This window comes from Hemibagrus wyckioides, linkage group LG20 (assembly GCF_019097595.1).
Source record: "Hemibagrus wyckioides isolate EC202008001 linkage group LG20, SWU_Hwy_1.0, whole genome shotgun sequence".
In the NCBI taxonomy this organism is placed as follows: domain Eukaryota; kingdom Metazoa; phylum Chordata; class Actinopteri; order Siluriformes; family Bagridae; genus Hemibagrus; species Hemibagrus wyckioides.
The window spans coordinates 14,681,194-14,708,405 of NC_080729.1; the positions used below are offsets into that span (position 1 = coordinate 14,681,194).

At 37.2% G+C, this 27,212-nt stretch overlaps 1 protein-coding gene across 1 annotated transcript; it reads right to left on the reverse strand.

Moving 5' to 3' along the window:
* Positions 1 to 726: 726 nt before the first annotated feature.
* Positions 727 to 24,922, reverse strand: creb3l3b (cAMP responsive element binding protein 3-like 3b). Its single transcript, XM_058418834.1, has 10 exons — positions 24,838 to 24,922; positions 15,272 to 15,385; positions 14,588 to 14,927; positions 13,252 to 13,376; positions 10,464 to 10,574; positions 8,321 to 8,427; positions 7,849 to 7,917; positions 6,723 to 6,807; positions 5,236 to 5,332; positions 727 to 2,378 (listed from the first exon to the last, which is right to left on the reverse strand). Exons 1-10 carry the CDS (start codon positions 24,856 to 24,858, stop codon positions 2,128 to 2,130), a joined length of 1,320 nt encoding a protein of 439 aa, XP_058274817.1. The 5' UTR covers positions 24,859 to 24,922; the 3' UTR covers positions 727 to 2,127.
* Between the last annotated feature and the right edge of the window lie 2,290 nt (positions 24,923 to 27,212).

Sequence of the window (27,212 nt, forward strand, 5' to 3'; positions counted from 1 at the left end):
AGTTATGTAATAGCAGCCCCATTATCACAGGGAAGGTTTAGTGGTATATTGATATGCAGAATACCGTTTGAAATTTATCTACTTCGCCAAACTATTTTTGTCAGATATAGACTTTGTTACTGTATGTATTGTAAATATTTACTTTGTGGATCTCCAAGATCATTGATTAGGTTGTAACTCCATAGTTAAGCTCAGTATGTACATCTTGGAAATCAGTATTTCACTCAGTATTTAGGCTTCATCAGAATACTAATGCGGCATCGGTTAAAGTGGTAAATGACTGACTACCGGCCACTGATTAGGGTTGTCTCTTCTTACATGTGCTGCTTGATCCTAGCATAACTTTTTATCATACTTCACAACATTCATCTAGACATACTAGAACAATTTACAACGTCCATGTCTTATCTGGCTGAGTATTATCAGTAGGTAAATGTTAATGAAGCATTCTCTAAAGTTCGGCGTTCCACAAGACTATGTACTAAGCCCTCTACTTTTTTTTTGTTACCACTGGGTAGAATCCATGTAAATGGTGCTAGCTTTCACTGCTAGGATGCACAGTTACAGTATTTGTTTCAGCAAAGCCAGCTTAATAAAGTTGATTGGTGGTTTTCTGGTGATTGATACAGTAGAATCTGACCGAGTTGTCTGTAGTAATCCCACCAACACTCCAGTGTGTATGTAAAGAAAACTAGTCATATAGTATGGAACTTTATTAAAGCAGCATATCATACACACACAAGTTTTTCACAGCCTACAGGGTGAGTTACTTGTGTCATCATGGTACAGAAAGACAAAATAGAAAATATTTTTGTTCATAGAGAGAGATATATTGAATTATTAATGTACAGTGAAAACAAAAACAGGGCTGTGTTTGAGTGTCTGTTTGAAAAAGAAAATTAAGCACAACATACTTATACTCACTATAATACTAACATACTAATGGATTTATCTTCAGTAACCTCTTTATCACTAACCACATAACCTAGAGGAATTACCATTGCCAATTACCAGGAGCGTGATCGATGCGTGTATAGCATTTTCAGCATTCATGCGTTCACTATTAGTAACTACATGGCCAGGAATTTTATATTTTGGAAAATAGAAGCAATTATATTCGAAAGAAAGCATCATGGACAGATGCAAAAGAACCATACATGTGTCCATTTCCAAAAAAAATAACAAGCAGAGAAGCCTTGTAGTTTAGGCCATGCCTACATCTGCTTTACATCCAAATACAGATTCAGATTCAGTAGCATTGTGTTATATTGTGTTGAGTAAAAGGGAAGCAAAAATGTATTCAGAATGAACATTTGCGCTGCACAAAAACAGTCTTTGGCTGTTTATTTATATCACATATAAATTTTCGACTTTAGTGCATTCATTCATCCCAACAAGGGACCCTGTGCTTATTTTTTCTCTTTTGAAATATTCTACAGTTCCTTGTTTTTGTTGTTGTATGTACCTACTTTTTATAGTTTCTATATTTAATAGGGTTTTTTCCCTGTTTGTTTTTGTATTTTTTTTTTAGCTGCTTTTCTTTTTCTGAATTTTATTTTTTTTGTTGTTTTATTTTGTTGATTTCTTTGAAATTCAGCATATCTGTAAGGAAGATATATTTCCTTGTCATAATACAAGCTCTATTATTTAATGTGCTGAAGATTTACACCTAATCCTTATCCTCACTAAGCTCACTAAGCTCTGCTGTCCTAAAGACTCTACCCGTGCTGGTTATCTTAAACATCTCCCACAGAGTGTCACAGTTTTGACACTGAGCCAGAACATCTGTTTGACAGTGAACTGATTCAGACAGAAATAACACATGCAGAGAGAGAGATAAAGCATAACAAACTTTGCCATAGTTATTATTTTAATATTACCAATCCATACTGTGAGCAAAATCTGATCTTCATTTGTGGAAACCACAATGGTAATTTCATTTTTTTTATTTTTACTCGTATCAAGTCAGATGTCAATTTTGTAGAATAATGAGACTATCAAAGCACTGATAACTCTCTGTTAATGAGCACGATGCTGCCTTCATCTGAATCTAGTCAGAAAACAATGACTCTTTGTTGAATTTTCTCCTTTATGAGCAACACTTAAAACATCAGTTGATGTATGACATCATTTCCTGTCTTTCTGAGGACACGGCTGTGAATTATGCCAACCCAACATGGCCGCGTGCCCGGTGATCGGGTCACGATGGTGATGCTCCTGATCTCCATAACTGTAGTTGTGGTGCAGGGGGTCCATATCGGCATATTCAGGCCTGATCTGCATCTTGGAAATGATGTCAGTCTCCATGTGCCTGTCCATGGAGGAGACTGGCTGCAGACTATGGACCTCTACCACAGAGCGTAGTGAGCGAGACTGAACTGGAAGGGACACACACACACAAGCAGGATCTACATTAGCGAATTAATAGTCAATACATAACCTTTGGTAAGTGCTTCTGCTTCTGGTCTGATCAATATTCAGTCCAGAGAGTCCCAATTATGGAACTGGAACATGCCGGTCATTTCACATATCCGGCCCGTATCACCTACTGAGCACCTGAAAGAACTAATCAAGTGCTCAGTGATTAGCTGGCATGGGATGAGTCTTGCTAGAACTGGCAAAAATGCTTGAGGGACCTGAAGATTGGGAAAGGTGCCACTGGGTCAGACCACAAATCTGGACTCATTTATATACTGGACATCAACTTCTGAGTGTAAATCATCAGCCCAGACACTGAAATAAAAATTTATGGTGAAATGAAATGCTGGGAAAGTACTGGCTAAAAATATATAGAACCATGCTTGATAATGTATGAAGTTGCACCTGATCTCAACCCATTATCATAAAGATCTTAGGCAGGTATTGACAGAAGTGTGACAAGTATCTGTCTTTCTCAAAAGTCTTTGCAGTGAACTGCACCAAGTGAATGAAGATGATTGGGATTCTGAAGCTGCAGCTCTCGCTGCTCATGTTAATGTGAGCAATGATTAAACAAAACCCAAGTAAAAGATCAAGCACGTTAAGTAGGGAAGGCACTCTGACAAACATGAAACAAGCAGCACGCTGGACTGCATAATCATGGATGGTAAAACAGCCTGAGTTCAATTACCAAAGCTGCTTTATGCTCCCTCTTCAAATAAGATCTACTCGAGAAAAAATACTTCAATTATCCTGAAATTAGAGGAAATTCAAATGCGAGCTCACTTTATTTCTGGGTCATTCAGAGGTGGACAAATGATACATTTATTATCTAGGCCACTGTGCAAGTGTATGAGAGCTGTACAGTCTTCTTTTGTTGCCCAGAAAGAAAGAAAGAAAGAAACTGACTTGGGGAGTTCACCCTTGGTCATTATTAATGCATGTGATCATTGGTCAGTACTTGTTGAATCAAGTTGTTGTTGAGTAAATGATTATTTGCAAAAAAAATTATGCCTGACCAGATGAGAAATCATTGGATCCCTTGGAGAAAAATAATGATAAAAAAGCTATCTCCAAAATCCAATCCAACCATCTCTGCCTTGAGGCATAATCTCCAGGACGCCTGTCTAGCTCTGAGCCTCCTGAATTATCCAGTGCTTCAAATTCCTCATTCCAAACAACCCCTGCTAGTAAACTGGTGAAATTTCCAGGAGTGAATGTTTTTTGCCCTTTATATTGTTATACTTTTAATACTACATGTATTTGTTTTGTTCATTCATATTTTGGTACATTTCTGTACATAAATAGATTTACAGCATTTGGCTGATGCCTTTATCCAGAGCAACTTACATTTTTAACCTCATTTCATACAATTACTGAGTAATTGAGGGTTAAGGGTCTTGTTCAGGGGCCCAGCAGTGGCAGCTTGGTGGACCTGAACTCACAACCTTCCAGTCAGTAGTCCAATACCTTAAACACTAAGCGACCACAGTCCCCCCTGTCCCATCAATGAATATTCCACACAGTTTAGTTTTAACTTCAGCTACTGGACACAGTGTCTCTTTTTTCTTAGTTTTCTTTTCTACTTACGCCATATTTATTCATTTTTATATATTTTTGTAATCCACAGTCTAAGGTGAAGTAGGCCAGGATTTTCACTCTAAGTTACAGTATATACTATATTCAATTGTGTATGTTACAAATAAAAACGTGAATTTTTGTGTACTCTGTGTGTCATGGTTTGTTCCTTGGATTACAAAGAATTAGAAAGAAAGAACAATGCAAAGATCTCTGTAAAAAGAAACTACAGCATTGATTTTTTTTTTCAATATGGAATAAGCTTGAGATTGTAAAATATCAGTCTGAAAAAAACATTATTTTTGTTATGTATCTAAAAAGTCTTTCAGGTGAAATCCCAGGCCTACCAAAGAGCCAGCAACACAGAGATTTTAACCTTCAACTGCTCGGCTCTATGCTCGTCTTGTATTCTGTCTCTTTCAGTAAAAGAAAACTTATAAATATGAATATAACTGATTATATGTGAGGTTGCCTGAGGAAACTTATCTGATGTATTTGATTTCTGTCAAAAACACATCACAAACTATTTCAATGTGGCCTACAAACCATGGACTCCCAGCAACTACCTGGACTCCCATGCTCCCAATCACCATCATTCTAATTATGTTCACCTTTGTGTAATTAGACATGTTTGGTTTCACACTGTTTAAAAGCCTGTCTCCTGTGTACCTGGTACTACGATCATGCCTGGTTTGGAGTCTGATTATACCATGACTGCTACCTGCCTAACATATATTGGTTTGTTCACCAATTTCACATTTATCCTTTCCTTTTAGCTATTTCTTTGAGCAGTACTTATTTTTATGATGCTTAATAAACAGAGTATTTTTGCATCCTGCCTCCAAGATTTGTGTGTTTTTGATTAAAATGAACCAAAATGAAAATATAACAGTTTACCAACAGTCATTTTGCCTAAAGATGTCTAAACCTTGCTAGCTAGGTGTAAAGCCACGCTTTGATCAAGTCACTGTATTGACATGAAACATGCTCAGATCAGTTTCTAATCAGATATCAGGTGCCAAAAAGTTTCGGCACCTCAGCTGGAAATGAATCTTTGAATGTAATTCCTCCAGATTTAACTTTTCTTGAGGTTGAAGGGGGGAAAAAAAACCCATTTTAGCTCAGGAAAGTAGTTTTCAGAATTATTTATAGTACCTTCACCATGTGAAGGATTTCTCAATGCTGTTATACATAAAGTAGCTGATGCTTTTCAAACTTTCAGTTCACTAAAGCACGCACCGTTGTCTGTGCTACGGTCTGCTGGATCACCTGTCCTGCTGTGGGCCAGTGGTTGAAACCTGGGGAACAGGATGAGAGAGAAAGACAGCAGTAGCACCTGGAAGAAAGATAAATGAAGAGCAATATTATCGTTTATCTCCACAGGATTTATCGCTTTCTCATTATCTGAATCTAGCACGTAGATGATCATATCTTTAAGCTCGTCCTGTTCCGCTTCGTATTGTTTGCACTTGATGCAGTCTATTTTGTATCCAGAGTTTTGTATTATGCTCTAAGCTGTAGCAAGACCTCGTAGGCACCATAATTAGTTTCACTGTATTCATATATTAACTGAAGATCTACTTTATTGCAATGCAACAACTTTGTATTCTGATTGCGACTTTCCAGAAGTACGACTGAAGCCATAAAAATATCAGATCCAAATTACAAATTGCAAAAAATCGAATCCCTGTTGTTTCATCCCTCCAGGAAGTTTGTCTAGGGACCTAATTGTCTTTAAATGTATGACTAAAAATTCTAGGAATCCGCTATGTACTTCACATCAGTTCAGGTCAGGGCTTTCGCATCTGAATTCATCTGATTTTGCGATTCAGTCTTTCCACACCACTTATAAATTATTCATTTATCACATCAAGAGGCTTGAATAGTATGGGATAATGAGGGCTTTACTTGTGTACTCATTAATATACTTCACATCTAGGGCATGATGCCCCTATGGAGCAGGTTAAAGTCTGAACTTCAGAGTGCAGTGTGTGGCATACACGAGCATCCACTGCATTATATATCGATTTGGTGGAAACCACATGGCAGGATGAATGGCATGAGGGATGTTTCAGAATCACCACAGTGGATATGTCAAACTTGTAGAATCAAAATGGCTGAAGCTTGAAGGAATAATCCTGTTTCAATGGCATTTGGAGTGTATGCGTGATTACAACAGACTGGGATTGTGACATTTCTGGATAAGATTGGACACCCCTGGCTTACGTCTACCTGAAAAGATCACATTGGACAAAGAGCCGGTTTACAAAATGCGGTCAGTCCACCTAAAAACCTTGATAGGAAAAGTGTTCTTTAGAATTCTGAAGACCACTGAGGATATGTGAGGTAGCCTGAGAAAACCTGTCTCACGTTAATGTTTTTGATTTCTGTCAAATTTCTCACCAAACTGAGGAAGTATGTTATGTTTTACCTAAGCATAAATTACATTAGGATTGCAAGGAGCTAGTTATTCCAACAGTCAATCAGCCTATACATTTCTAAATCCTTTATATTACAACCAAAAGGTGTCTCACACTTTCCTCACATTTCCAGATTGCTACCTGATTGAATGACCAAAATGATTTATATGATGAACAACCAGGGCAACATTTCAAAACTCTACAACGTATTTTATGTCTAGTTTGATGAATTACAAAGACCTTCATTGTGCTTTCTCTGTGACATCAATGACACATATTGTCTCCCTTTGTCACATGGTCACTCACCAGGATACACGTGCCAGTCTGAGCAGGTTTGTTCATGCTTTTCATAACCAGGGTTTGCAGCCTTCGTAACTGCTCCATCAGAGACCTGAGAGGAGGGGAAAAGAGAGAGTGAAAGAGAGAGAGAGAGAGAGAGAGAGAGGTCTCAGTGGTATAATAGTGGAAAATAGCTACTTCAATTATCACCTGTGGCACTTTGTGTCTTTAGCTTGAATTAGAATCTGTATTGATTTAATGTTAATGTTAGACTAGCAGTTAATCCTTTAATGGGCAGCTTTTCTGGGACACACAGGAAATCACTGCTGTTTAAAATAAGGGTGCACTGAATTTTAATGATAAACAAAGTAGCAATATAATTTGTTTATGTGAATTTTAGGACATATCCCCCACAGTACAGCTCCGCTAAGGCCAGAAATCCTCTGAGGCAGCAACAAAATGATTGCAAACCCTTCCAAACATTGGCATAATTCACCAGGGAGGAAGTGGAGCATGTCAAATGGAGATGTGTCAACTGACTCGTAGCTATCCAACACTAACTGGCTTCACTAGACTTGTATTAAATGTTCAAAAGGTTTCACCCTGCATTTTCCAGTTGTTCCAGTTGTTCAGTGACAACTGTTAGACATACAGTATTAGGTACAAAGGCTAAAAGCTAATCTATGAGCAGCTGAATAGATGAAACGGTTAGGCTTGAGCAATGCTTGGATCATGAGGTGTCATTGATGGCATTATACCATATGTGGATGATGTGTGGAAATCTATAACACACACACACACACACACACACACACTTAAAGACAGATTAAAGGAAGCTGCATTTTTTATGTGTTTCATGCATTATACAAGTGTTGGCATTTACCTGCCATCAATCCGTATACTTATCCACAGTCGCTATAGTGTTCTATATAATTTGGCGAGGGTGCTTGGACCCCTTAAATCGCCTCTTATACAGATATATTTGCAGTTTCTTATCACAGATTAAGATACAAATTAATGTATTATTTAAGAAAAGTAATCAGAATCATGAAATCAATTATGAAAAAATATATGCAGTGTTATTATGCTACTTTGGTTAATGATCTCATTACTACATGATGTGGATTGTTTGTGTCGTTATGAGGAGACATACGTGTTGGTTTTCTCCAGATGAATCACTTTCTTCTGCAACTCCATATTCTGCGCACTGCATGCAGTCATTCTGAATAATACATTATATCACCTATTAATAACTCATAGATTTATAACAGGAACACACACACACGTGCATATGCACATCATTCATGAATCATATCCAGTACGTCCTAAGCTTTTCTGCTAAGCCATATCCTGTGTCCTTATTTCATTCACCGTGAGTGCTTCACACATGAACACGCTGAAAAGTGTGAGGTTATTCAATTATAACTGTGCTCTTAATGCACACGACACACTTCTGAATGACAGACAGGCAGCAGGAGAGCAAAGTAAATTCTTCAGACAGCTATTCTTCCAGCTGTTTCTCACCCATGTATACCTTTTCTTGTTTTGTTTGCTTTGTTGATTTTCAAGGCCTTTTATTTATCTGTGACTTCTGGGCATGGAGAAAAAAGAGCAAGAGACCTTACCTCCCTTCTAGGCTATCGAGATACTCTTTCTTCTTCTTTCTGCTCTCCTGCGCCGACTGCTTGTTCCGGATCTTTCTGCGAATCTTTTTCAGGATCTTCTCTTCATACTAATGAAAGGACAGGAACAACAACAACAACACCAACACACATCAAAAAGTGAACAATCGAACTTCGCCCCATGCTGCAGATATTCCCCCCCCCCAATTAATCAGCACTAGACTCAAGCAAATGTTGCACCACAGCTTTGGTTAATATTTCAGACAGGATAAAAGAAAAGTTTCTCGAATCCAATGGAGAGTATCTGCCCATAAGATGGATTAAAAAAAAGCCCAGGACTAAACACTTCAAAACACAACAACGCCTTAACTGGTAATTAATTTTAATGTTGCTATTGCTATTTTTCGTTTAATTTTCTTTAATAATCTTTATTGCATGTAATGAGTTTTGCCTCAAGCTCAATTGGGTTAAATCACATCTTTTATGCACTGATATCAGGATGATATGCTCCTCTTTACTGGCTTTTTATCAGAAATTTTTTGGTAACACTTTACAATAAGAATACATGGATAATCCTGCTCTAATACCTTAATACTTACTAATATTGAAACAATATAAATAAAACTATTTTTAAAGTTTGTCACGACAAACTTTGATGTTGGTTTGACGAAGCATGTATTTGTAATGTCCAGTGCTTTTTGTAGTGGTGAGTGGACAGACAGGGTGCTAATGCTTCTGGAGGCGAGTGGATACGTCACCAGAATACACATAACCCACTTTCCCTTTATGTGCCGAGTGTTTTGTCATGTCACGTATGTATGTCACAGTAATTTTGCAATTCCACAAATTTTCATGGTTGACGTGCGTGCGACGTAACGAGACATCGGCAGAATAGTCACCAGTTCCCCTGATTGTGCTGAGTGTTTTGATATGTCACATGTCCATGTTGTGGTAATGTTGTGATTCCCCTCATTTTAGGGGTATACGTGCATGTGACTTCACGTGAAGTCAATCAGAATAGGTAAAGTGAATAACACTGATGATCTCCTCATCATGGCACCTGTTAGTGGGTGGGATATATTAGGCAGCAAGTGAACATTTTGTCCTCAAAGTTGATGTGTTAGAAGCAGGAAAAATGGAAAAGCATAAGGATTTGAGCGAGTTTGATGAAGGGCCAGACTGTTATGGCTAGACGACTGGATCAGAGCATCTCCAAGACTGCAGCTCTTGTGGGGTGTTCCCAGTCTGCAGTGGTCAGTATCTATCAAAAGTGGTCCAAGGAAGGAACAGTGGTGAACCGGTGACAGGGTCATGGGCGGTCAAGGCTCATTGATGCACGTGGGGAGCGAAGGCTGGTCCGTGTGATCCGATCCAACAGATGAGCTACTGTTGCTCAAAGTGCTGAAGACGGTACATGACGGATCAGGGCTGTTTTGACAGCAAAAGGGGGGACCAACTCTATATTAGAATATTACAATATTAGGCAGGTGGTCATAATGTTATGCCTAGTAGGTGTACTACATTTGTTCATGCCTAAAGTCATCATTAGTTCATAGTGATGAGTATCAAGTAAGTATTAATTTAGGTATTAGTGCAAATTATTCATGTTCTCTTATTTCTCTTAGTAGTAGTAGTCGTAGTAGAAGTAGTAGTAATCTTTTTGCCATCACTCATGCTCTAGTAAATCTTTGAATATGTAATTCGTTCAGAGTTCTTCAGATAATTGACCAGATATAATTGCACAGTGAACCCTTTTTCCAGTCTAAACAAAACAATCACTGTGCATAGAGGAACAGTAGACCCTGAATTTATTAACAAATGCATGGATGTGCCTAGCTATGAATACACCCACATGATTCATGTGTGTGTGTGTGTGTGTTTGCATTTTGGAGAGACTGATAGGGGTAAATTAGGACTTAATGACTTTTTGTAATGTCTTGATTGCTTTCCTGGTCACATTCTCCCATCTGTGTATTTATGAGGCTTATATAACCTCAACACCTCTTAGATTAGTCACTAATCTAGGGACACAGGGTTGAGTGTGTGCCCAGGTAGAAAAAAGTTCACAAAAGTACAATAAAGATAACAAAAGCACATGATTAAATATTTTAAATGATATACATAAATTTGTAAGCTGCAGTGTTACCTTGTTGAGGGGAAGCTGATTGGGTAGAGACAGTCCTTCCTTGGCTAATAGTTTTTTCTCTTCCTCGTTAAGAACGAGTTCCTGCAGCAAGTTCTGGGAGGGCTGCTTGGGCTGTACACACACACACACACACACACACACATATAGGGCAACGATAACTAACTGACTCCGTTCAAGCACATGCAAAGTTTTTTAAAGTGTCACATGACTTGTTTCTAGATACACCGACCAGGCATAACATTATGACCACCTGCCTAATATTGTAATCGTCCCCCTTTTGCTGCCAAAACAGCCCTGACCCTTCATGCACTGTGTATTCTGACACCTTTCTATCAGAACCAGCATTATCTTCTTCAGCAGTTTGAACAACAGTAGCTCGTCTGTTGGATCGGATCACACGGACCAGCCTTCGCTCCCCACCTCCATCAATGAGCCTTGGCCGCCCATGACCCCGTTGTTGGTTCCTTTCTTGGACCACTTTTCATAGATACTGACCACTGCAGACCGGGAACACCCCACAAGAGTTTTAGTTTTGGAGACACTCTGATGCAGTCGTTCCTGGTCTGCAGTGGTTATTTTCTATCAAAAGTGGTCTGAAGAAGGAACAGTGGTGAACCGGTGACAGGGTCATGGGCAGCCAAGGCTCATTAATGCACGTGGGGAGTGAAGGCTGGCCCGTGTGATCCGATCCAACAGATGAGCTACTGTTGGTCAGATTGCTGAAGAAGTTAATGCTGGTTCTGATAGAAAGGTGTCAGAATACACAGTACATGACGGGTCAGGTAGCAAAAGGGGGACCAACACAATATTAGGCAGGTGGTCATAATGTTATGCCTGGTCGGTGTATATTAGCTTTACTTGTAGAGTAGAATGCCTTTAACCCACACTGCTATCATATGTGCTGTCATGCACACATGCCTATGTTCCTTTTCTTTGTAAAAATTTGCTTCGTTACAAAACTCCCACTAGTTTCAGCTTTGAAGTGTGCATTACGGTCTCTCGGGAGAAAAGTGTGATTTGCTGATTCTTCGGAAGAGCGCCGCTTTGCTTTTATCTTGTTTAAAATGTACTGTCACATGCAAAAACTGATTTATCTTGAGCCAGAAAAGTTTCACAAGGGCATTGTATTCGATGTACAAACAGCTTGAACACCCACCATCCCCATCCCAGTCCCCTGGAGTCATTTGAACATCTGCTCTGTTGGCAAAAGTGGGTTTAATTTTGTTAACTTCTCAGCCACTTTGCTTGGTAACCTTGTGCCTCTCATTAAAACCTAACTGTATGTTATATTGTCTTTTGTACTGTGCGTGTACGTTCGCTTTGTTTCACTCGGCTGTTCTTACAACGCCGTGTCTTATACCCTGATATGTAAATTGGGAATGCTCACTTTGCTGAAGGCAGCGCACAGTTGTTATGACAAGATGGGGTCAAAAATAGTGACAGCCAAGAATCTGAAACAGTGTCAAATCCACAGTGGTAATGAAGCAAGGTGACGGTTAGGCAGGCAGATTGTGAGTAACCGGTGTAATGATATCCCGGCTAACAAGCATGTGTCAGTGGTTTGGAAATTATAGGATAAAAAAGGGGTAATTACAAGCTGTCATCTGTGTTATAAATTCATTTCATTTAGCCAAGTAATTACTACTTAAAGCCAAGTATTATTCAGTATGGTTTTATGTACAGTTTATATTTATTCATTTTTTGGTGATATTGTTAGGCAAGTAAACTTTTGTTAGATACACACCATGTACCATGTACCAGCATGCACATATTCGTGCTTTTCTTCCTCCAATGGACTTGAGTAGTTACAGTAAAGATGCTTGTATAATTGAGTCTAAACTTTTTTTGTATCAAATCCGGGTAACATTATCAGGCTGTACTTGAATATGCAAGGAGTAATATATAAAAAAGAACACTTAAAGCTGCTCACTAAAGTGCATCACTGCTGTTGTCTAAATGCTCCTAAACATTCTCACGATTCTGACAGACAAGCGTCTCACTCAAAGCCATACATAATTACCAGAGGCTCAGAATAGCTCTGTTTATGCAGCGAGATGCAGATTTACGTGCTCATGTGTCCGGTGTATCTGCTGCAGTCCCTCGGCTGAGCTCTCTGCTCAGTTGTTTCCTCGTTCGCAGCTTTATTAGCATGTGAACCCCATAAGAGACATCTTGCTTTGACTCGCTTCCTTTCCCGTGGCATTTTAAATGTTATTATAATACTGTGTGTGTGTGTGTGTGTGTGTGTGTAATAGCAAAGGAAATTTACCAATATTTAAACAAAAAGCAGACTTTTTTCTTGGGTGTTTACCCCCCTGGATATAAAGGTACTACCACCTTTGGTTTACATAACTGATAGTAGTAGCCCAGGGCAGGTGTGTATCTGGAATAAACTACTTTTACTTTTAAGAACGGGAGGTTTTTACTTTCATGACCAACAAAGATCCCCTTGCATGATGAATTTATGAATGAATGAATCAATTCATGCAGTTTCTAACAGTGCTGGAATTTATAGCTACTAATTGTACTGTTTTTTCAGTACAAAGCCCTCCGTCCTGAAGAGTCTGGAAGCTTCAAGGAGCAGCTTAACATCTGAACATAACAAAACACTGACACTGGAGACTCCTTCCAAGAAAGAGAGGTAGGGATATTTGGAGCAGATACAGATACTGTGTTACACTTATATTCTAGGATATAATATATGTATATATGCAAGCACACAGAAGTACCAAGCAGGCAGGAGGATTCTCTCAGTACAGTTTGTGTTGTATAAGATGAGAACACTCACAGGTTCTCCTAAATTAGAGAGGAGCAGATCCTTCACGCTGAGCTGGAAAACTGAAGGGGAACCCGGGCTCGGAACACACTGAGGAACCGTCGAACTGTACAAAGATAGACTGGACTCCCAGGTCTCTGTACACACACACACACACACACACACACACACACACCTTGTGAGGACCTTCCATTGAACCTAAATATAACACTAATCTTAATCTCAGTCATTTAAATGAAATATTTTGTTTAGGGTTTGAAATAAAAGCTGCAAGTTTTTTAAACAAAAATGATATTCCTAGAGTTGTGGGGACATGTGTAACGTTTTAATATAAAATATATAAACCTATATAAACAGAGATACATGATGATGTACAGTACAGTATGTTATGATATGGTCAAAATAGTCCAAGATGTTTGTACTAAATGTTAAAAAAAATTATTATTATTATTAATAATAATGATAAATAGATAAATAAATAAATAAATAAATAAATAAATAAATAAATAAATAAATAAATAAAAAAAATTTCAAAGGATCAATTCTTATACAAACTGAATATTTTGATCTGTAAAGCACGTTTTAAGAAAGAGGTATTTTGCTAATTTCATTTTGCTAAAATTAACTTCCTATATTAAACAAAATTAGCCTTTTTTTTATTTTAAAAGATTGCTGGTTACATTACCAGCGATTTCAGTAGAGAATATAAATTGGCTAGTTAAAGAATCAGCAAATTAAATTCTGGCTAAATAATATTCATTTACATAATATTTTATTTTTATATATATATTTGCTTATTTTCTTAATTTAGATAAATAAGATAAGTTCATTTTCATTTTAAAAAATGACTCAAATTTCTCAGTTTAAAACATTACTGAATAAATTCAACTTTTAATTGAGTAGAATTATGATCTATAATTTCATTTAAAGTATTATTCCCCTTACTTTTTTAAACACTTAAAAATTAGTAATTAATCTTACTGTATGTCTGATTGTTTCAAACATTTTTCTTTCTGGCAGAAAGCTCGAGATTCTTGGGTTTCCTCTTGAGTTTTTAGCTCACAGTTTGTCAGCGTGAGACTGAGCTGAATTCAGAGCAGTAGGTTTCTGTTAGCAGCTATCCTCTGCCTCTAATTGTGAAAGAACTAAAAGAAGAAATTGCTTCTTTTTTTATTTAAAGCATGTCGTGACTTGCAGAATGCTGCCAAAGACAATCGGCTTGCATATTATGTGTTTATTAGCAGTTAGAAGACGGAGCATGGTAATAGGCTTCTTCATAAATAAAGAGCAGTTCCTCTGCTTTGAACTTTTACTACATTAAATGTTTCATTGAACCTGGGTTTCTTACCCACATCAATAGAAACATCACGTTCTGCTGAGCTCGAGGCCCATCCGGAGTGCTGTTGTTGTTGTTGGGACTGAGGAGGAGGAGGATGAAGAGGAGGAGATGAAACAGGGAGAAGATGCTGCTGCTGAGAGATTAAGGAGTCAAAGAGTAGGCTGGAGGAAAGTGGAGGAGGAGGAGGAGGAGGAGGACTGTCCAAATGGTCTGAGAGGGGATCATCACTGATTCCGCTGTCGCATGGTGACGGGGCCCATAGGGGTGAGCTAGATCCTGATCCACACTCACACACATTCAACAAGGAGTTCAGGAAATGATCAGCTCCATCATCACTGTTGGACAGTAACTGCAGAAACATGCACGTGCACACAGAACACATGGACACAACACACACACACACACACAAAAGTAGGTCAGACCCTGATAATGATCCAAGGCTCTGTTTTCAAAGGAACTTTTTCCCCCATAGTGCGAGTACATGAAGGAATACATCACCCACTCCAATCTTTGTGAATCAAGATGAAGCCTTCGCTTTTCTTAAAGGATGACATCACTGATCACTTGTTTAAAGGAAAATGGAACCGGAGGATCAAACCAAATGATCTCTACATAGAAGCTTGGCTTGTGCTTCACCTAATAAGAAGCCAGTGAAGCTTTCGGTTCAGATGTGTCGTATTCCACTATACTCACACTTTGATCGAATGGCCAGGCCAGGTTAACAAGGCCACCCTCGGGCTCTTCAGGAACCGAGTTGTCATCAGCCTGCTCAAAGAGGAGATCTAAGAGTTCCATCCCATTGATGCTCTGACAGAGACAAAAACAAAGCAAAGTTTGGTTATATATGACTGGAAGGTTGAACCGAGCTGTCCGTCACTTGGACAGAAAATTTCACCCATCATTTAAAAACGGCATGGTTTTTACTGCACTAGCCCACAAACGCAAGGGAATCCCTACGGAAATGGCTTCATTATGTATGCTGTATTCATTTTTCTAAACTAAACAAAAGAATGAATCATACTTGGAGACCTCACTGTTTTTACAGTTCTTTAAAAATCATAATTAGGATCCCACACAAGAATCAAGCCTGAAGCTTAAACTTCCTGAACCTTATCCTATTGTCTACACAGCGATATGTTATATTATATTATCCATCCATACCCACTTTATTCCTAATTAGGGTCACAGGGATCTTCTGGAGCCTATCCCAGCACACATGGGGACGAAAGGCAGGGGTACACCCTGGACAGGTCACCGGTCCATCACAGGGCCACACGTATAGACAGACAACCACACACACTCACTCACTCCTATGGACAATTTAGAATTACCAATCAACCTAATGTACATGTTTTTGGACTGTGGGAGGAAACCAGAGTACCTGGAATAAACCCATGCAGGTACAGGGAGAACATTCAAACTCCACACAGAAACTCGGGAATCGAACCCAGGACCTTCTTGCTCTGAGGCAACAGTGCTAACCACTAAGCCACCACGCTGCCCTATATTATAATCATCATATCATATCATATCATATCATATCATATCATATCATATCATATCATATCATATCATATATCATATCATATTACATTCTTTGCAATACTCTTAAATAATCTGCAGTACTATTTTTGGATATTTGTTTCTCAGTACAGCTGCAAATGAATACAGACGTGCTGTATAATGACTTATCTGCTGATTGACATTTCCCATCAGCCCCAGCATGTCACATGTCCTAATCACTCAGACCTGTTTCACATTACTCCTCATGAACACCCATATTTTATTTACATTCTAATTTGTTGTTGTTGTTGTCATGTTTTTGGGTTGTCATGTGTCACAGTGTCAGTCATAATCTGTATGTCTGTGCTTCAGTTACTTGTTTTCTTGTCATTGGCTGTTTTGTTAGCACTTTAATTCATAAATACTCTGCACTTGCATCCACCTTGGCCTTCATTTTGTGACCGAATGGGAAGCCCCGCCTTCCATTGTGTTTTACTCACTTGAAAGGAAAAAAAATAATCTTTTTTTTAGTGATGATAGTGATAATAATCGTAACATTTATTTATTTATTTATTTATTTATTTATTTATTTATTTATTTATTTATTAAGTTATTTTACCACATTTACCTTCATTTATCTCTGCTATTATTTTAATATTATTTCATTATCTTTATTTACCATTGTGTACCATTATGCACTATATTCCCAAACGTTTTGGGACGTCTGCCTTTACATGCACAGAAACTTTAATGACATCCCATTCTTAATTGGTAGGGTTTAATATGAAGTTAGCCCATTCTTTGCAGCTATAACAGCTTCAACTCTTCTGGGAAGTCTTTCCTCTAGAAGCTCATTTGTGAGGTCAGGCACTGATGTTGGACAAGAAAGCCTGACTCACAGTCTCTGCTCAAATTCATCTCTACACAGTGTTCTTGAGCTAATCTGAAGGCCACACGAAGTTTGGAGGCCTGTAGCTATTGACTTTGCACAAAGTTGGCAACTTCTGCGCACTGTACTGGGTTTGAATTCACTGAGCTCCTGAGAGTGACCAGTTCTTTCACTAATATTTGTAGAAGCAGTCTGCATGCCAAGGTTCTTGACTTTATACACCTGTGGAACACGTGAATTCAACGATTTGGAGGGGTGTCCCAAAACTTTTGGCAATATAGTGTATATGCTGACTAGCTATTTTTTAAATGTGATTTGTAAGAAATAATGTTCAAGAAAAATTTATGTAGAAATAAATGATGGTCAAAATGAAGAAGAACATTTGGCATCATTTAAATTCAGAGGTTTTGCTTCCTCATAACTGTAAAACAAATATTATGGTAATTTTTTTAATCCAACTTTTCTTCTTCACAACTCATTGGCTACTATTAAACAATTCTCATAGTTATCACTGATGCTGTTATCTCCCTCTGTCTCCCTCTAGATCCTTTTAATTAAAACTTTTCCACACACTGCCCATACCCAATTTCTTTATGCAAAAATACATCATTTATCTTCCTTATTATCAGGAACACTGATTTAGAAATGTGATTATATATATATATATATATATATATATATATTTTTTTTTTTTAAACTAATCTACAGTAGAGGGCTCTTGTGAGGAAATCAGATACACTTGACATTGAGGAATGAGTATTATCTTTGGCTGAGATATGAGATGTCTTAGGACAGGTGTGTATCATAACCTCTGTTATAAAGCATACATGTACTTAGAACATACAGATTGACATAAGTTGCCATGACAACTACTAAATTCAGATCAATAAAACATTTATTTAACGATTAGAAAAATTGCTGACCATTTCCCTTTAGTATAGACTTTCAGGATAGATAGATAGATAGATAGATAGATAGATAGATAGATAGATAGATAGATAGATAGATAGATAGATAGATAGATAGATAGATAGATAGACAGAAAGACAGAGAGAGAGAGAGAGAGAGAGAGAGAAAGAAATTCAGATCGATAAAATATTTATTATTTATTTATTAATGATTAGAAAAATTGCTGACAATTTCCATCTAGTATAGACTTTCAGGACAGACAGACAGACAGACAGACAGACAGACAGACAGACAGACAGATAGATAGATAGATAGATAGATAGATAGATAGATAGATAGATAGATAGATAGATAGATAGACAGAAAGACAGACAGACAGACAGATTATTTATTAGACAGAGAGAGAGAGAGATTAATTATTGCCATTGCAAAAAGTACAGCGAAATTAAATGTCTCCCTTTATGTTAAGTAAAATAAATAAAAAAATAAAAAAATTAGTACAAATATCGGCCTATTTGATCAGATAAAAATGTTCAACTGAGATATAAAGAAATAGTAGTTAAGTTATTATGGATTATCACAGTATTAGCAATAATACAGAATACAAGAAGAGACAAAAGCAGAGAGAGAGAGTAACAGAGAAATAAAAAAAAAAGGTAAGAAAGGTTTCAGAGCATTCATTTCTCACCTTTACAGATCTCTTATCTTAAACTAGAAGTGCTAATAGATTTCTGATTGCAGAGTATGAGCCCTGGGAGAACAAATGGAAAACCCATAAGTCTAGAAATCACCCTTTTCCCCTTGTGCATACACCCCATACATCATTCTTCCACCCTTAATAGAAACCTGCTCTTTAGTTCTGACTGAGAATTGTCAAATGACACATAATGCCTTTCACGAAGAGTGGGATCAGAGATGTCAGGATCGCTCAAATCTCTTGCCACTCTTCTATTGCCCAAAGTTTCTGTAAGAAGATTTTTTTTTGGGCTTGATTATTACTACTTTTCTGACAATATGTGGTTTCTATGATATCATTAGTGTGACAGGTCTGAAATTGCCACCGTGTTCAAACACTGTCACAAATCTCATAGACTGATATTATAGGTGTAAAATAAATAAATAAATAAATAAATAAATAAATAAATAAATTTAACTCTTGGCTCATGACAGACTTTTTATTTTGTCTCTAAACACTAACAGATATCTATGGTACAGATTACATGGCTGTTTCAACAGTTAGTGTGTTCTGCTATTGATTAAATGCCATGATGCACTGATAAAAATGCGGAATTTCCTAAGCGATTTCTTGGAAACATTTCCACAGAACTTTCTAGAAGGCTTGCAATAAAATTATGGTTCATATACATTCTTCAGATTCTCTTGAAGCCTCTCACTGTCAAAAATGAACCTACGTTATAGAGATATTTAAAAATGGGCTTTTTTTATACAAAGATGTCTAACTGATATAGTGAAGCTTTCTGTAAAGAAGCTCTGGTGTCATACCATTCAGTGGTTTTTCCACCACAGGAGAGTCCAATTTGTGACAAATTGTGTTGTTTCTGTCTTATTAACTTCCAGAGAGAGAGAGAGAGAGAGAGAGAGGGAGAGAAAAGTGTGTCTGGAGACGAAATGATTGTTTACAGCTGTTATAAAGAACTCCACAAGATAAAATGTAACTGTAAATGAATAAAATGTATGATGTGTTGCCCGTTAATTCATACAAATTGTATATGTTGAGAAATTTCTGTGTTATAAACGGAATATCATCAACTTGGAAGTTTAATGGACCAAAAATACATGAAAGACAACATCATGAAGCTTTTTTCCCAGTTACAAGATGTGTATTTATATTTCTGAGTATAAAAGGCTAATGGATTTTGCTCTGAGAAAAATTAGGACATGATATTATTGGCTTAAATTATTGTGCAATGGAGAGTAGGCTTAAAAAAAAAAAAAAAAGAATTTAGATAGAGGATTCGATTGCATTTCTTTGCTATAGATGCAAGATTTGTCTCCAAGGACATTGCAACAATATCTAGCTTGCATGATGGCTCTACAGCTGAAGACTTTTCACATGAAGGTCACCACAGGAATAAGTAAAGGAATAAAGGAACGTAACCAGCAATCTGATGGCATCAGTGATCACACTGAGCTCAGACTTATCACAGCTGGGAACATGGCTGTCTCTCTGCTACATTCTTTAGAATTTGAGCCTTTGCACCATTTGCTGCAGTTGATTGCAGAATAATTGAAGGCTCAATCAGCCATTTCAAATACAATTCCAACCAAAAAGGCATCTGGTCAATAAGTTATTTTGTTGTCTTTTGTTGTTGTTGTATTTTTTGTTGTTGTTGTTGTCAATAAGCTATTTTGTTGTCTTCATATGTTAGGTCTTGGTTTTTCAGCAAAAACACACAGCTTTTGGTCTTTGAATAGATCTTTAAATGTGTTCCTATGGGAAGACATGTAAGAGAAAGCTGCTTTTTGAGCTTGACTTGCTATTGTTTTGATGTAAAGTCAATCTGTCGCTGCTTATTGCTTTATCAGCAAGCTCTGTTTTGGATGAAACCATTGCAAGGCTTTAATCCGTCTAAGATACAGGCTTACACAGCTTCAGAGAATGGGTTGTTTGTGTGGGAGAATCATCTCATCAACATAATGGACACAACCTTGTTGGAATGCGGCATAAGACCATTTGTGTAGTTAAATATTGGCACCAACCTGCTACCTATTTTAACAAATTGTATGCACAATACATCGAGAACATTGCTCTGTATGGTCAAAAAAAATCTCTAAATGGACTAAACATTGCTCTGTATGGACATAAAAGCTCTGTCTGTCTTCTTTTATTGTCATTGCAAAGTACAGGTACATAGCAAGAAGTAGTAACAGTAATAGTAGAAATTGTGCACATGAACAAGTGTAGATAAACATCTAAATACACCTAATGAGTAAATAAATAAATAAGGCAACTAGTATTCACTTATTTTGCACCCTTCTGGAGAAGGGGTTGTGGCCAAGTGGCGATTTCTAAATGGGGTGGAGACGTGAAAAGTGAATGGAAAGGATATACACCTTTTCTTTGGGTTTCAATATAAAAAACGGTAAAAAAAATCGATAAAAACGGGAGAGACAGGAACAGTGAGAGAGAGCTGAGCACTACAGAACCATGTGTGTGTGTGTGTGTGTGGTAAAATAAATAATACTGAAAGTAGTGTAAGAAAATACCGTAGTATGAACTGTCCCAAACCTGTCTCTTCATTTGAAAGTGTCCCTATTTCCAATATGCAACTTATTTAGATGATTTTAACATATTTTTGATGCTTGCATGTTAATGAACAAAATTACAATCATTCAGTATTCCTATTTACTCACATACACACACGGTAGAGATGGTTTTGGGCTCCTAAATTTATTTCTTTTTTGTGGAGACAATTTCAGTGTTCCTAATCCTCCCCATATTGAGTGTAAGCTCAGCTTTTCCATCCACTCACCTCACAAGAAAACGGTCATATCCTTCCATCTTCAAGTGTCTTCCCACTTCGCTCACGTCATTATCCTCTCAAAGCATATACGCAGATTATACACAGCACTTTCAGTGCCCTTGCAAATCTTAATGCTTGAATGCTTGCATCCACTTTCACTTTTCCATTAAATATTCCTGAAATCTGGGCCAAGAAATGTACACACAGGTCTCTTGAGTGTTTGTATTAGAGTGCTGGGTGTTCAGGTTTAGCACAGCCGTACATTAAAGCTCAACGATAGATTAAAAGCTGTTCAGAATTCTTATTGCCACTCTAGTGACTAAGCTGCTGCTGCTAAGATGACTGCGCCAGCTAATAATACTAGTAATAAAGTAGGCATGCCTATATAAAAATTGCCATAGTATGTTTGATATGCTAATAACATGATATTTGTTCGAGCTAGCATTGATGCATGTTTATTGGTTGCAAAAATATATGTACTCTATATCGGCAAAAGTTTTGGGACACCCCTCCAAATCATTGAATACATGTGTTGTTTTTCAGGGGTTGGGCTCGGCCCCTTAGTTCCAGTGAAAGGAACTCTTAATGCTTGCCATTTTGGACAATTTCATTTTGGACAATTTCATGCTCCCAACTTTGTGGGAACAGTTTGGGGATGACCCCTTCCTGTTCCAACATGACTGCACAAAAGTGCACAAAGCAAGGTCCATAAATGGATGAGCGAGATGAGATGAGAGTCCTGACCTCCACCTGATAGAACACCTTTGGGATGAATTAGAGCAGAGACTGCGAGCCAGGCCAAAATTGGGACGTCTGCCTTTACATGCACATGAATGTAATATGGAGTTGTCCCGCCCTTTGCAGCTATAACAGCTTCAACTCTTCTGGGAAGGTTTTCCACAAGGTTTAGGAGTGTGTTTATGGGAATTTTTGACCATTCCTCTAGAAGCGCATTTGTGAGGTCAGGCACTGATGTTGGACGAGAAGGTCCGGCTCACAGTCTCCACTCTAATTCAACACCTGAATTCAATTATTTAAAGGGTTGTCCCAAAACCTTTGGTAATATAGTGTAACTAACTGTAATGTTATCTTTTAAACATTTCCCTGTGGCAGTTTAGTGCAAGTTGAGTAAGTTAGCCTCTTTCTGGCCCCCGCCATTTTGAATTCACACAGGTTGACCATGTTTTAGTGTGAATTAGTTAAAATTTATGAAGCTTATAAGCACAAGATGGCCTGATTTCAGAGCGTTTCAGAACATCTTCTTTTTTGATTCAACACAAAACCAGTGTTTAGTCCTTCTACAGCTGGATTTCAGCAAAACCACTAGATTGAATTTCTGCACCAATAAGAAACTCATGCTGGACACTAGCTTGTTTAATGTACAACTTCAAACAGAATTTAGGCTGATAGTTTGAGAAATGTGTGTTCTGCTGTGTAGTAAAAACTTTTTTTAGTGTATTATAAACACATGTAATAATAAGCCTGCAACCCTCTTCACCATTATAAACAAGCTTCTATTCTAACTGGTGCAAAACATTCTTCCTTTAATCTGTCCCATATCCTGTTCAAGTCCCATAATCTCCTTGAATATTACTTGACTCACTCTGCCAGCTCTGTCCTAACCTGCTTAATTAAAGCCTTTTTATCTGTCATCTCATGCCCTATCTATCACTTCATCACAATCTGGCCAGTTCCTCTGCCCCTTAAAACTGCTGTGGTCACACACATTTTAGGGAACCTAATCTTCATCCTCTTCAGCTGTCATTCCTAGGGTTACTTCTAATTTCGAAACCATGTAGCTGCATAACAGCATTGTTATCTTGTCACTAACTACATTTCTGTGCATTTTCACTGCACTGAACCAAGAGTCACTAATGATCTTCGGTTTGCTGACTTTTTGACCACAGTCACACTTTTTCGTAATTTCCACAGGTATGCAGATGACCCTCAGATTTACCTCAAAACAGCTCCTACATCATTAACTGCACACACTGCAATTATGACTTCACTTTTAACTACAAAACTCTAGGCATTTTCCATTAACATAAATAGAGTCCATTTAAAGCTGTTAAGCTGTCTTCCAGTGTATATGGATTTTACATTTTACCTTCTACATTAAAACATTATAGGTCATTTACTAAAAGCTCATTCCTGATCCAAACTATCTATCCATTATCATCCAGCTTAAAGTTAAAGGCCTAAAAGTTCCTGCTCAAACTGAGAGCCCTTCAAGTTCCTTCTTAAAGTTAAAGGCATCTAAGTTTAAAGTTGGAGCCCTACAAGTTCATTCTTAAAGTTAGAGCCCCACAATTTACTACTTAATGTTAGAGGCCTACAAGTTATTTCTTAAAATTAAAAGCCTACAAGTTCCTTCTGAAAGTTAGAGCCCTACAAGTTCCTTCTTAAAGTTAAAGGCCTATAAGTTTACAGTTGGAGCCCTACAAGTTCATTCTTAAAGTTGGAGCCTTACAAGTTCCTTCATAAAGTTAGAGCCCCACAATTTACTTCTTAATGTTCCTTCTTAGAGTTAAAGGCCTACAAGTTGCTATTTAAATTTAGTTCCCTACAAGTTTCTTCTTAAAGGTAGATCCCTACCAGTTCCTGCCCAAAGTGAGAGCCCTACAAGTTCCTTCTTGAAATGAGAGCCCTACAAGTTCCTTCTTGAAGTCAGAGCCCTACAAGTTCCTTCTTAAAGTTAGAGCCTTACATTTTACTTCTTAAAGTTAGAGGCCTAAAAGTTCCTGCTCAAGTTAGAGGCCTACAAGTTTTTGCTCCTTCTTCAGTGACTGACTGCTGACTATGAATAACCTAACCACTAATATACTACATATTCTTTATAAACTCATATTTCTAGACAATCAGATATATATAAAACCCATGATACATAGACAAGGTTTCTTGCTTGTTATCTGTAACATTTCTTTATCGCTGTTGCCTCAATTTCCTTATATATTGGGGACATATAAGGAAAAGTTGCTAATCTGTCTTGTAAAAAGTGCTATTCAATAAAATTCTTTTATAATCTAGGGTTAGGGTTAGCAGTAGGGTTAATACTTCAGAATGTACTGTCATTATAAAAATTTTTAAAAAAAAAATTACTATAGCTAATATAAATAAAATGACATAGCTTGCTAGCATAACCTGACTCACTGAAAACAGTAAATCAACACACTTCCACAGCGGGAATGGAATACTAAATCAACATTGTTATATATTTTATTTCAAATCGCATATTTGCAAACCAACGCACATCTTTCAGGATATTTTGGTTACACACGCAGATCTTTTCGCCACTTAGAATAACACTGTTTGAATATGTTAAAGACAGAGAATATTAGACTACAGTAAAAACTGTTTATTTAAATATTTCATGTAGTTTCTACTGAGGCAACAGATATTAACTTCAATGTAGTCCTAAAGAATTTTAAAGAGTAAGTTAAGGTTTATGAGTAAAAACATAACCATGACAATACCTTGTCAGAATGCAGCGACATGTTCACACTTTTGTCTTGGTTCAGTTTAGTGTTTTCTTCTAAGACTCTTCTGGTGCTCTGTGTACTGGGGTAAAGTCTGAATCGCCATATCTCTGGGTGATTGACGTGGGAATTCCTCATATTATTGGTCCAAATGCTATGACTGACATGGAACATCACCTTTCAGACCTAGGCTTATTTGTTATGAGGAAAGAACACCTACTTCCTGTGTTATTGATGCACAGGATTTACATCCATTTATGAGTGGTGCATGACTTGCTTATCTAACTCGCTTATTCAGATGCAATAAAGAATGATTTCATTGCTTTCAGCACGATTCATTTGCTGGGACTTTGTAGAGGTTGAGATATGACCTCATGTACGTTTATGTACATTTATTAATTTGCTAATTAAAATCAGAAGATTTTTTAAATGGTTATAACTATTTATTATCTTGAGTTAGTTATTTAATAAATTCATTTAATATTCATTAAATAATAATTATTTGATTTGATTCCATGGACAATGGAAGTACATGCAACCCTTTGTAATTATTATAATAATTATTTAGTCATCAATTATTATTGTTATTGTTATTGTTATTATTATTACATCACAAAAAAATTCAGACTTATTTGACAATTTTTTTACATTCACATGTGTATTATTGTGCATTCACACAGTGGAATCTACAACATTTATACTCCCTCCACATACACTCAGTTAGTTCATGGCTTTTACTGCCTGTGCTGTACTTTTGCCTTGGGTAGGGCTCCGATCAGTCCCAGAGGTCAAACTGATCAACCCAAACAGTACAAGCAGGAAATAATCTTATCATTCATTTGTCCCTATTGTTATCATGAACAAGATGTCTGAGTTTATCTTCTCAGTAAAAAAATGTTGCATAATATATTCATACCATAAGTTTAGTTTCACTCTCATAAAGAAATTATAAGATTAATGATAAACCTTTGTATGAATCACTGCATTTCCCAAACTGCCTCATAGCCTACAAAGATGGCCAGCGTGGAATCGAATCACAATCATATGCATTCACTAACACGTTCCAGTCACACACTCACATGGTCCCAAACACCACTTACCTCAATACGCACTTATCCTGCACTCAGTCAGCGTTAAGTATTGTTTAGTGAACTTGTGATCTTTACATACAAAGCCGTGTTAGCTTTTCTGATTTGTCTGATCACCTGACTGCCTATTCTTTGGCTCTGTTTTTCGCCTCACATTCAGAAATGGTTTATCAGTCTCCTTCTGTTAATAAAGCACCATTCACCACAGTATCTGCTCATGCTGCCTTGACGTAGCTCCACACCTTGTTACTAGCATGTTTTAGATATGAAGTGAAAGTTGTTATTATCATTAAACAGAATTAATTTGGGGGCAGAAATGGTATTACTGCCGTTCATATATTTTATATTATTTAGATTTTATATACCATCTGCCATCTTTATCCTGAACAGGGTTATGGTGGCTCTGGATCCAATCCCAGTAATACTGAACACAAGACCCAGGTGGGATACCAGTCCATCACAAGGGATCATGCACACAATCACACACACACACAGACACACACCTACAATCACTTGTTCACACCAATGATCAATTTAGCGTAACTAATCCATCCAGCTGCATGATTTTGGATAGCAGGAAAACACGAAGTAAACCTGTGCAAGCAAAGAACATGCAGAAACCCTGCACAGAACATGAACCTGCTGCACAATAATGGAAAGAAAATTGTAAAGATAGTGTTGAACGGAAATGATACATTTTTGAGTGATTTTAAAAACTGTGGGCGAACAAGTACACTCTGCAGAGCACCAAACAATTAATGTAACCATGCTGTAGTTATTTGTTTTGTTGATATAATAAATGTAGAGAGTTCAATATGCTACTTCATCCTGTGAAAGACTGCTGTGAAAAAAATTTGTGACACACAAAATAAATAACACATATGTCGACGTCGATTATTGATGTTGAGTCAAGAGAATCATTTTGTGGTACGTAATTCAATTAAATGTAATAAAATTCATCACTAAATTCCTTTGTCATTTTGTGACAAAATGAATATTTATCAGAAATAATTTTTTATAAAACTACTTTTTTTGTACAGTAATTGTACATAACATGAACTGAAAAAAATATATAGATTCTTCTTTGTTTATTAACAAAAATTCCACTCAAAATTCCAAAGCTGCAGCTGAATCCAAATACGTAATTTGTAATCACTTCTTCAAAATTCCAATCCATGCACAATCAGAAGCTGACAATAGCCAAGGGCTGACCCAAAGGCAAAGAGCTTAACAAGTAGAACAGTCTGATCTCAGACAACACGCTCAGCATAAACAAAGACAATG